At 57.1% G+C, this 12,149-nt stretch overlaps 1 protein-coding gene across 11 annotated transcripts in view; it reads right to left on the bottom strand.

The window, feature by feature from the left end:
* Window positions 1–12,149, bottom strand: part of PHLDB1 (pleckstrin homology like domain family B member 1) — a 45,645-nt gene that overhangs the window by 9,620 nt on the left and 23,876 nt on the right. For 6 of the 11 annotated variants that reach the window (XM_037505389.2, XM_037505388.2, XM_037505391.2 and 3 more), the window contains 6 exons: window positions 10,456–10,584; window positions 9,946–10,101; window positions 4,921–5,031; window positions 4,674–4,763; window positions 1,614–1,754; window positions 103–243 (listed from right to left, as the gene is read on the bottom strand). In XM_037505389.2, coding sequence (XP_037361286.1) covers window positions 103–243; window positions 1,614–1,754; window positions 4,674–4,763; window positions 4,921–5,031; window positions 9,946–10,101; window positions 10,456–10,584 — 768 coding nt within the window. The remainder of the gene's footprint in view (window positions 1–102; window positions 244–1,613; window positions 1,755–4,673; window positions 4,764–4,920; window positions 5,032–9,945; window positions 10,102–10,455; window positions 10,585–12,149) is intronic. The other 5 variants (XM_037505385.2, XM_037505392.2, XM_054693138.1 and 2 more) reach the window with 3 other exon arrangements.

Below are 12,149 nucleotides of genomic sequence, written 5' to 3'. Positions count from 1 at the left end.
CAGAAGACCCTCCTCAAGGCCAAGGTGACTCTGGCCTCTTCCCAGTGTGGCGGCCTCCACCCCTCCCTCGCCACCACCCGGCCACACACGCAGCCCTCAGACCTTCGGGGAGGGGCTGCGGCCCAAGGTAGCCACGCTGAGCTGGGAGGAGGAGGAGGAAGACCCAGAGGAAGAGGGGAGAGGGCCGCTGCGGGTCCGGGGCAGGGGGCTGGCGGCTTCACCATCCATCTTGGAGCGGTAAACCTGGAGGGAAGAGACACTGCCCGGTGAACCCCAACTCTCCCAGTAGCCATCACCCCAATGCCACCTAGGCTGGCTGTGATCCAAGGTGCTGCCCTGGCACCAGGCCTCTGTCTCTAGCTGACAACAGCACTGGCCTCCCGGGCCAGCCCAACAAGCAGGTGCTAGTGACAGCTGCCAAGCCTACTTTCTAGGTTGCTCCTCCTGAAGTCACCCCCTCGTCCAACCAGCATCTTAGAAAGGCCCTGTAAGCTGACCCAGGCAGGAGTTAACGGTGTTGGGCAGAGGTGCTCCGCAGACCAACTGCAGGCCGGGGTTCCCTCTGGCCCCAGGTCTGCCACTAAGAGCGGGTGTGGCCTTGGGCCATGCACGCCCACTCTGGGCCTTGGCTTCCTTGTCTGTAAAGGGCTGGGGGGAGGCCAGACTAAAAACCACGGTCTTTGGTGTTAGAAGCCTGACCATCATGGAGGCTCCATTACTTCCTAGGCTGTGGCCTTGGCGAGTACGCAGCTTCTCTGGGCCCCAGTGTCTGATCCGTAAAGGGGAACGAACATCTCCCTCAGAGGCCTTGGTGATGATTAATTGAACTGAAACATAAAAATCTCTAACCAGCCAGGCACAAGGTAGAGGTGCCACCCATTACAGGAATCAAACGCCTACCAAAGAGAACATGGAATTTTGGCTGAGGTCGCCGTCCAGGAGGTGCCATGGCTGAGCGCAAAGAGTGAATGTTGAATGCTGGGATCTTTGGCGTTACATCTGGTCAGTGGAGTGAGATTTGGGGAGAGACTACCCATGTCCCTTTCCCTGCCCCCATAGTCAAAAGCTGGCGGCAGGCTCAAGCAGGTCCATGCCTCCCAGAGCAGCTGTGAGGAGTCTTGGGCAGGTCCTCAGGGCTGTCACGTTAAAGTCTTTGGCCCCTGGGTCAAGCCTCCAAGGGTCACCTTGAGACCAGGAGAGCAAAATGCTGGCAGGTCTCCCAGGACAGCTGTGACAGACGCAAGAGCGTGTCAGGCCCCCAGATGGGGCGAGAAGTTCTGGGGTTGAGCACAGCCAAGGAGGAGAGGCCCACTGTGCATCCCAGCCTGAGGTGACAGACTCTACCCTGACCCCTGCTCCAGAACCCCTCCAACGGACAGGCCCTCCTGGCACTCTGGGACTTGGGAGTCTGACCCTCCAGGTGCCCAAAGTGCCAGGAGGGCTGCCTGGGTGGGGGTGCTCACTGCCCTCTCAGGGCCCAGAGGTTGCCCTGGCTCAACTGACCCTCCTCCCCATTCAAGGTGGTACTTGTGCGGTTGACGCACCGGCAGGAGGTTCTCAGAGCAGAGAGGCGCAGGGTCTGGGCAAGGAAGGGCAGTGAAGGCGGGGGTTACCTGCAGCTGGCGGGAAGCTTTGGCAGGCAGAGGCGGGGGAGAGGAGCGAGGGGAGCCTGCAGCAAGGCCAGTCCCCAGCCCGGCCATCAGCTCCTGGTACCACTGCTCTAAGTCTACCGCGGGGAGTAGCAGCTTCTCCATCTGGAGCAGGGCGTGGGGAGGGGCGGGGGAGGAGAGGGAGCAGGAAGGGCAAAGGTCAGGAAATGAGGGATAGACAAAGGGGCAGGAAGAAAAGGCAGATGAGGGAGGGTGGGAGGAAGGATCAGGAACACACGGGAACCGGGAGGGGCGGGGAGAGGGAAGGAAGGACAGGAGAAGGAGCGCATGAAGGAAGAGAAGAGAAAAACCGTGAGAAAACAGTTGCAGTGAATGGGCTGCAGAGCTCAAGAACACAGGCCACAACTCCCAGACCACAGACGCGGGCCACGCAGGCCACGCCAGCCGCGACGTCGCCAGCCAGCCAGAGCCTGCAGGCGCGGAGCACGCCCTGGGCTGGCCTAGAGCTGAGAAGCCGGGAACACAGGCAACACGCAGACAGAGCCGCCAGCAGCGGGCCGGGGCAGGAACACAGACCACCCACCTTGGGTGCAGGCGCGACAGAAGCGGAGGAGGAGGAGGAGGGCGGCACGGGAGGAAGGCGGGCGGCGGGAGCCAGGTCCCGGGAGGCCGTGGCCCACAGAGGCAGGCCTGACGCCGGGGCTGCAGGTGTGGGCGAGGTGCCCCACATTGCCTTTAGCTGCTCGAGGGTCACGTACTTGGGGGAAGCCGGGACAGAGAAGGGATACGAGAGGTTAATGGGACTGAACCCACAGAGCGCCCCGCCCACGGGCGAGGGAAGAGCAGAAGCACAGAACAGAGGCGGCCTGCAGAGCCCAGGAAAGCCAGTCCCTCGGTGGCGCCTCACCCTCATGCGAGAGCAGAAGGCCGGCCCCCTTCGAGAATTAGGAGCAGTAGACGGCTCCAGAGGCCCAGGGAAGAAGGCAGTCACTCTCAAATCCACTGATGCCAGCTGCCCTTCTCCCTCGCTGTTGAGACAGATGCTGCTGCCACCTCCCCACCCCCCGTCGCCCAGGCCTAAGGGGAAATCCAGGGCATCCACTTGGGCAGAAGGGGGCTCACTCGGTGGCTGGTACCTCACTGTCAGGCAAGGGCTGGGCGAGCACGCTGGGGGAAGCAGCAGAAGCCTGGGGGTCCAAGCGGGAGCACAGCTGGAGCACCTCTGCCAGGCTCACATACTCCTAGGGGACCCAGTGGGTGGGGAGGGATGGGCAGAGGTCAACAGGCTTCAACCAGGCACCTGACACTCATACTCCATGCCACGGGCCACCACTTCAATGCAAACTCCAGAGCAGAGGGGGGAGTCCAGCGGCCCACTGTGACTGTGGCAGCTGCGGACGGTGCGGAGGACGAGGAAACCACAGGCAGAACCGACTGTCTGAACTGAATGACCGACCTCCACTTTCAAGGCTGCCTTGGCAACCTGTCCCTGCCCCAGGCAGACCCTGAAGGCTCCTCCCTGGGGGGTGCCCTGGGCTAGGGGCAGACAGAAAAGCTTAGGGCCTTCCGAGAGCCCACCAAGGACCAGCACCAACTCCCAGAGAACCCTCTGTTTCCAACACCTCAGGCATCCCCACTAGGGCACACACATGCAGCATCAAGCACAGCCACACCGTTCTCAAGGGTCCCTTGAACTTCATCTGATGGGGCAGGAGCTAGAAGGGGCGGGGGCAGAGACACCACCGAGGTAGGAGCAACATGGGCTTTGAGAAAGACCTAAGCAGAGACACCTGCAAAGCCCAGGGAGAAAAAACAGGCCCGCTTCCCAGGGGTGAGGCCTCGGGAAGTTGTAAGGATACCTCGGTGTGGGCTGGGGGGACAGGGCCGAGCAGACTCCCTGAGCAAACCTTAGAACTCTGAGTTTATCTAGGTCTGGGGGGCATGGTAGGCATCCAAAGCACACACTTAGTCAAAGCACAGGATTCAAAACCTGCCCTCTCCAGGGGGGCCCATGCTGGCTTAACTCTGGAGACCTTACTCCAGGGATCACAGAAAAGGAAAAATGAGCCTGAGGGTCCAGCAGGCTAAGAACTGAGGAACAGCATGCAAGATCTATGCAAACCAATAATCGGATTTATTGGCTGCCCGGCCCATGTGGACCAGCAGGATGGCACCTCACTGAAGCTCTGGCAAAATCTGGCCCAAAGATTATTGTCACGTGCCCTCAGCTGGACCCTTGCAAAGAACTGTAGGTTGGGGATCAGCAAGCAGGCAGGAGGCAGTGGGCACACAGAGCAGGCATTTAGCTGTGATTACCTCTTGTGCTTTGGGGCAGCGCTGAGTGGAAGCAGGTGGGGTTGAGGGGACTGAGGCGGCGCCAGGCTGAGAAGACCCTGGAAATGGGCCCAGAGCCGCAGTCCCCAGCCTCACCTCTGAGGACTCGGAGATGAGCAGTTCAGCCTACAGAAAGCGTACGTAGTGAGGGGTCCCAGCCCTCACACTGAGCCACACCACCTCAACCCAGGCCTACATTGCTTGTGCAGTGAGGCAGGAGGGAAGGGAAAGAGCTCAGGAAACTGGGCATGTCCTGGTTAGACCTCACACACCAGGCACGTAAAACTCAGGAAAAAGCAGCGAAGGTGCCTCAGTACCTACTTCTGAATCACAAGCGCGGCTATAGACTGAAGCCAAAGGAGCTCCAGGATCAGTACCCCAAGATCCCTCTGCTCCCCCGTGAGTTTAGCTACCCAGCCCTGCCCCTTACCAAAGTTCTGAGCTTACCATCCACCTCCCCCATGCCTCCTGAATCCCCCGATGTATCCTGTCACCCCAAACGGTAAGACAAGTGAGCCCCTGGGAGCCGGAAGGGTAACTGAAAAAAAGCAACTGATGGCCACACCAGGCCCAACCCCAGGCCCCAGCCACTCCGACTCAGATCTCTCCAGTTCTGGAAAATGTCCCCATACTCAGCCTCAGTCACTGGAGTGAAGGTACCACATGTTGCTTCAGGACCTCTCAGGAGACCCCTTGGGACTGAAGCTTGGACTGGCCCAACCTCATTACCTCTTTGAGGGTGGATGTGGTCTTCGGGAAAGGCCTGCCTCCTGTGAGTGTATGGTATCTTCTTTCCAACACAGCCAGTTTCTCCTTCTCCTGTAAGTCCCAAGTGGCAGAATCTCAGAAAGGAGGGGAATGACAACAGGGGAGGTGACCAAGTGAAGGGGAACCCCACAGGCTAACAAATTCTTTCCTGACCTCTGTGCTCACCTCCCACTCCCCCTGGCCCACCCCCACCCCAGACTGGGGTTACCTTCTGCAGCAGTTGCAGGGAGGCATTCTTGTCCCGGGCCAGGCGCTCTGACTCTTGCACAGCTTGGGCCCGAATCTGTCCAGCCTGACTGTCCAGGACTGCCAGGCGCTCCTGGAGGAGAGGGTAGTTGGTAAGGCCCTGGATGACAGGGCTGAGCCCAAGGGGAGGCTCAGTTGTCTTTCCTGCCCAGAAATCCTGGGCGTGGTGAAGGGAATCAACCGGCTCTTCTGCTTGGCCTCAACTCACCCCAGGAAATCTCAGGCTGCTCTGGTCAGCCTCTTCCCTCGGCCCACCCGGGGCCAGTGACCCCTGTGTCATCAAAACCAGAATCCCCAAATCTCCTTTCTCCCAACCCTTCCTCCAGGTCAACATTCCCCAAATTCTGGAGCTAGTGAACAGTTCTTGACATGGCCACCCCCCACGCCACCCTTAGTGCCACCACCCAAATCCAAGCCCTCTGCTTGCCCATGTTGGACACTTTCGCCAACAACTCCACACTGCCACAGGATCTTCCTAAAATGGCCTTTGAGGGCTGTTTTGTTTGCTTGCTTATCTGAATTTTCTAAGCTTTCTTAAAAGTATATTGCCTAGGGCCTCCCTGGTGGTGCAGCGGTTGAGCGCTGGGTTGCGAAACTGCCCCACATCCTCTGCTGTGCAGGTTCAATCCCCGGCTGCTCCCCGGCCACCGGAGGAGGGTCCCGCATGGCGCGCAGACCTCTCCTGCCGCCCGCTGCTCCCCTCAGCAGTGTACTTCGGTCCTTCTACCTGCTCTGCTCCCCACTCTGGCTCTGGTGAATTCTCTCACCCTCCCGCGCTTCTAACTGTACCCAGTGCTTGTATAAATAAATAATTAATTAAATAAATCTTAAATAATAAAAATAAAAATTAATGCATTCTCTCTTAAAAAAAAAAAAGTATATTGCCTGGGCCTCCCCTGGTGGCGCAGTGGTTGAGTGCTGGGCTGCAAAGCTGCCCGTAGCCTCTGCAGCGCCAGTTCGATCCCCGGCCACCGGCGAAGGATAAATAAATCTTTAAAAAAAAAAATACATTGCCTGAACACATTTTTAAAAATCCACAAGTAAGGTCAGATCACTCTTCTCCCCCCAGTTGTCAGTGGTTCATTACTCATAGGATAAGCACGCACTTCTAAGCCGGCATTCAAGGGATCCCAAACTGGGTCTGTGCTGTCCAACGCCTCTCCCACTCCGAGCCCTCTGTGCTCTCTCAGTTGGTACAGAGAGCTCCCGGGCAGCACAGGCCTTCTTACACTACCCCCTGAGCCCAGCAGAGCTGCCCCTGTCATCATCAAAAGCTGACTTATACCCCCGAGACCAGACTGAAAGCCATCTCCTCTCCAGCAGTTTTCCTGATCACCACTCCATTTCCTTGCTCCTTCCTCTGCAGCACCACTTGGCTTGTATTATTACTTGAGAATCTATGTCTCGTCACCACCACTGCACCCAGGCTCTCTGATCCAAGGGCAGTGCGAGGTCTTTTGTGTCGCCACATCTCCAGGCTTAGCACAGTGCCTGGCTCAACAATCAGGTGCTAAAAAGAAATGAACAGTAAGTGAGAGAAAAGGATGGGCACTGGCTGGATTAATCCTAAGAGGGCTTCCTGAAGAGGTGATCTTAAATCATCACCCTTCAAGCACTACATTAGAGAAGAGTGAATGAAAAAGGTAGTTGTCTTTAATCTGGGGTCAGCCCAAGCAAAGGAAAAAGGCCAGGGAGTAATCCTCACAGCAAGAGCTGCAGTTGAGGGCCTCCCTGGTGGCATAGGGGTTAAAGTCTCAGCACTATCAAGCTATCAGCAGTGTGGCCTGAGTTCAATCCCCAGCCAGGGAGCTAACTCACAAAAGGTGCAGCAGACCCCTCCTGTCTTGCCTGCTGCTCCCCTCAGCAGTGTATTTCAGGAGATCTGCCTGTTCTGTTCCACACTCTGTCTCTGGTGCATCCTCTCATGCCCACACCACTGGCCTACACCCCAGTTCTTTTTTTTTAAGATTTATTTGTTTTTATACAAGAACCAGGGTACAGGCCAGAAGCACAGGAGGATGAAAGGATTCACCAGAGACAGAGCGGGGAACAGAACAGGCAGACTGACTGAAATACACTGCTGAGGGGAGCTGAGGGTGGCAGGAGAGGTCTGCATGCCATGTGGGACCCTCCCCGGCCAGGAGGGATCGAACCAGTGCTGCAGAGGCTGCGGACAGCTTCACAGCGTTGCACTCAACCACCTGCACCACCTGGGGAGGCCCTACACCCCAGTTCTTATATGCATAAATAAAAATAAATCTTTAAAAAAAGAAAAAGAGCTGCTGTTTACTGAGAACCTGTTAGGAGCCAGAAACTGCTAAACACTTTGCATTTGTTATCTCATTTAACTCCCTTATGAACCAGAGGCCTTTATGCCCATTTTACTGATAAGAACACTGACGTGTTTAGGAATGAAAGTGTCTTAACTACTAAGTAGAAAAGCTACATTAGAACCAGATCTGTGGGATTCCAACGCCAGCACTCTGAATCAGAGAGGAACGAATAAGGGGCACCGGCCACCACAGCAGATAGATCCTGGCGCGCGTGGGCCCTTGGGAGCCATGGGATGGAAGCTGCAAGGCTCATGAGAAGCAAAGGGAAGAATGTCACCCCAGGTCCCAGGGGCTGAGTTCCAGTTTCCTAGGCCTCCTCCCAACTCCCACAGGGACCGACCTCAAAGGGACAGCGTAGCTGACCTAAGGTTCCCTGCTGAATGTCTCTTGAAGGAAAGAGGAAGAGGCTTGAGAAGTGGCAGGCCTGCGCCCCAGTGCAGGCCAGTGGAGGCCAAGGAGGCCTGGGTTCCAATTCTGACTCTAAGTTTATATGCTGGTAGGTTTTATTATTTTTTTAAAAGATTTATTTATTGGGCCTCCCCAGTGGCGCAGCGGTTGAGCGCTGGGTTGCGAAGCTGCCCGCAGCCTCTGCAGCGCCGGCTCGATCCCCGGCTGCTCCCCGGCCACCGGAGGAGGGTCCCACATGGTGCGCAGACCTCTCCTGCCGCCCACTGTTCCCCTCAGCAGTGTACTTCGGTCCTTCTGCCTGCTCTGCTCTCCGCTCTGGCTCTGGTGGATTCTCTCACCCTCCCGCGCTTCTGACTGTACCCAGTGCTTGTATGTATAAATAAATAAATAAATCTTTAAAAAAAAAAAAAAAGTTAAAAGATTTATTTATTTATGCATACTAGAGCTGGGGTACACAGGCCAGAGATGCAGGGGGTGAGAGGATTCACCAGGGACATAGTGGGGAACAGAACAGGCAGACTGACTGGAATACACTGCTGAGGGGAGCAGCGGGCGAGACAGGAGAGGTCTGCCTCGCCATGAGGGTTGCTCCCTGGCCAGCCGGGGATCGAACTCATGCTGCAGAGGCTGCCGCTTGCTTCATAGTGCGGTGCTTAACCCCTTGCGCCACCAGAGATGCCCTACGCTGGTAGGTTTTAGACAAAGATGTAGCTCTGAGCCAGAGTTTACACATCTATAAAATGGGGGCAAGAGCATGGGCTTGTGTGGCCATCATAAGGACCATATGAGGTGGTCCAAGGAAGCCTCCTGGCACCGCCATGGGCTTGGGAAGCACCCGCTTTCTTCCTTCACAAGCCTCGTATCTGCAAGTGAGTACATCTGTAAGGCAGAGCAGCTCAGGGAGAGAAGCAAGGGCTCTAGGGTCAGGCAGGAGCTCTAGCAGGCCCCCACTACCAAACTCAGGGTGGCCCTCAAGCCCCCAACTCACCACTTTTTGACACCCCTCCCCCAATCTCGCTGCTGTCACCTCCCAACCACTCATGCCACCTGGGCAAACTGCATGCACCTGTGTCAGTCACTGTCACCCAGTATCAGTCAGGGTGAGAGCCACCTGGGCCACCCTCCCCAACATCTTCCTAACCCTTGCTTAACACAAGCCTCCTCCTCCTACACACACACACACACACCCGTCTCATCACCCTGCTCTGGACTGGCTGGGGTCCAGAACAGACAACCACAGCTTCTGGCACTCCAACGCTGGCCAGAATACAATCCCGTTGCTTCGTGGCTCAGCCAAGGCAGGGCTGAGCCAAGGCTGAAACCCAGCTGATGCCCTTTCTAGCACCCCTGGCTGGCTCTAATATCCAGATATCGGGTCTCTGGGTATGTCCCAGCACTTCCACAAGACAGAGAGCGCCACACGGACAGGAGCAAGCCCCCCTCTTCGGCTCCCTCCAGCTCCATCTTTCACTTCCCTGCCCAGCCAGTGCCCAGCTCCAAAGTGAGCCCAGCCCATTGCACCGGAAGACTGAGGGGAATGAATAAGGGCTTCACACACTAGCTGCTGTTTGCTGACTGCTACCTACGGTCACATCCTATGCTGTTTTCACATACATCACCTTGCTGGATTCTTACATTAGCCTGCTATTGCTTTTACTTTACAGTTGTGGAAACTGAGGTTCAGAAAGGTGACATAAACTGCAAGGAAGCCATCGGTTGGGAAATCAATCCCAGACCCTGAATCTGCTACTGAGCACCTGTTAGGGGGAAAAGGCGGTCCCAAAGCAAATTCCATACAGGCTTTGTGGACTCCACCCCCACCCCAGGTCAAAGCCAAAGACACTGGGAACTCCAAATCCCATCACCACCAAAGGGAAGGTGGCTGGGACCTGAGGGTGGGGTTAAGCAGCCAGGTGGATACAAAAGGCAGACACGTGGGCTTTGGGGGCGCTCTCCATTTTTGGGCTCTTGGCCAGCAGCAGCGTCCGGTCAGCTCTGAGAGTGACTTTGGGGTTTCCAGGTCGTCGGATCGGGTAGGACGCATTAAAGACTTTATTTCCCTATTTTCTCCCTGAGTTGTACATTTTCCTTATTTCCTTTCCTCTTGTAAATAAACCTTTTATTAACCCTTTTGTGTGTGTCTGTAGTAGAGTATTCATAAGTCCCTTTAAAGCGCGCGGGTGAGGACCCACAGCCAGGAACCCGTTTAATATCGGGGATGCTCTATAACACACCCAGGAGCACACCTTCCTCTTGGCGATGCTCCGCAGCAGCTCAGCCTTGCTTCTCAGCAGCCCCTGGCCAGCCAGCTCCCGCTCCTCCTCGGCGCGGCTCTCCTGCTCCAGCTGCTGGAACTCCAAGTCCTCAAAGAGTTTGGTCTCGGTTTCCAGGGCCTCTGCCTCCTGAATGACACGGACAAAGAAGGTTGAGGGATGCTCCGCTACCAGGCTGGGCCTAGAAGCTCAGACCATAGCCGTGTACTCTGGGGGTTGGACCCTGGGAAACTGGGAAGGGACCTGCCCCCATCCAACCCCCTTTCCTCTCTGCTTGGCTTTGCCCCTTTCATGGGCATCGCTGCCTGGAGTAGCAGAAAGGAGATGATCCCCCCAGTCCGTCCCTGTCCCCTCCAAGCCACAGCACCGACCCTGGTGTCCAGCAGGTGCTGCAGGGCCCAGGTGGTCCCGTCCCACCGCTCTCCTGTCTTCCTTCCGGGCGGGTGGCCCTCGGGCCGGGGAAGGGGGGCTGGTGAAACTGACCCTTCTCAGCTGCTCCTGTAACTGTTCCCGCACTGACTCGGGGCAGTTATCGAGCTGCGTCTGGAGCTCGGCGTAGAGCGCCTGGCGGGCCTCCAGGTGCCTCCGTCCCGCGGCCAGCTCCGCCCTCTCCTGGTCGGTGGGAGGGGGAGGGGAGGGCGGGGCACAGGGGAGAAACAGAACACACACTCCTCAACTCCGGCCCGGCGCACAGTGGCAGCGGCAGGGAGGGCAGGGGGGGTGGTGAGGGGCCGAGAGAGAGAGAAAAAAATAGGGATCGGGAATGGGGGTGAAGGAGAAGAGAGGAACAGACGAGGAATAAAAGAGGAGAATAGACAGGAGAGGAGAAGATGAGGGAGAGGTGACGCGTGGGGTGGGGAAGAGCCGAGGTGCAAGACAGGGCTGGGGCGCAGGGGATGGTGTGACACAGCAGGGGTGTGGGTCCAAGGTAGAAATTTTGGTCTCTTGGAGTCCCTTAAATTAGAAATGTTTGGGGAGGGCCTAGGAAAAGGCCCTCTGTTTTCTCTCCAAACCAGCCAAGGCCAAAGCAGGTTCCCCGCTGCAAACAAGAGCCTCTAGCGCCATTCCGCCCCCTCTTCCAGGGCCCAGAGACCAAAACTTAACCCTGGCAAAGAAGGGAGAGCTGGTGAGGGTTAAATTCAGGCATTGGGAGCTGAGGATGTTAATGCTGCAGCAGTGCAGTTCAGGTGACCCCAGCCCAGCCCCCTTGGCCTTCCTCCCTCGGCCCGGGGTGGGGGTGGGGTGCTGGCACTGCAGGCTGAACTTCAGCAGGATAAGGGTTGCAATTAGTTGGCCGTTGTCATGGTAATGGGAGCCCCAGGAGTGGGTAGAGAGAGGAGGTGGATGGTTCAGTCTGGGGCGAGATGACACCTCTGAGGGCTGGAAAGGGTATGAGGGGAGGAGTTGGTGAGTCACCCCTCCGAAGGACTGGCAGAGGAGAAACCATGATTACTGATTCCAAAGTCAGAGTGGGCCGGGGGCTGGGGGCTGGGGAGGGAAGCTCAGCAAACCCTCCCAGTGTCGCCACCACCGTCACCATCACCGCCACCACCACCGTTGCACATAACTGGGCCCAGAGAGAAGGCAAAGTCCAGCCCTCCAGGTAATGAGAAATGAGGTTAGGCAGGTTCCTTCAGAAAGGCTAAGTTCCTATGCCCAGCCCTGCACCCCCCACCCCTCCTCCCAAACTTCCTACTCCTGGAAAGGGAGCCCCATGCTTGGACTCAGCCTTTACATTCTGGAAGGCTCAGGGGCAGAAGTGGAAGAGAGGCACAGCCATTTCCACCACCCCTACCCCCCACCCCTTGGTGTGTCTGAGTTTGGGAAGCCCCAGGGGACAGCTAGAAAGGGCAGCCACTGTATGGCAGAGAGCTCTGCCCAAGCCCCCTCGCAGCCCACGCCACCACCACTGGAAATCCTTACCCCTCGGCCCCAGAGGGAAGGTTGGCAGACAGCCGAGGACAGCCTGCCTCCCCTTGCTGTGCAGGCATCAGCCTGAGGAGGCACCTGGGCTTCTCCAAATGGGAGGAGCCGATGAGGCTAAAGAAGCTCCTCACCCAGGCTTTCCTCCTAAACTTGTACCCCTCCTGCCAAAGCACCAGTAAGAAGTTGAGCTGTGCCCCTGCCCATTCCTTTTTGACCAAAATACTGGGGTCCCACACCAAGAAAGGAAGGAG

Source organism: Talpa occidentalis, unplaced genomic scaffold (assembly GCF_014898055.3).
Source record: "Talpa occidentalis isolate TD23 unplaced genomic scaffold, MPIMG_talOcc4v2.1 talOcc4.12, whole genome shotgun sequence".
Classification (NCBI taxonomy): Eukaryota; Metazoa; Chordata; class Mammalia; order Eulipotyphla; family Talpidae; genus Talpa; species Talpa occidentalis.
This window is presented reverse-complemented; position numbering and strand designations above follow the sequence as displayed.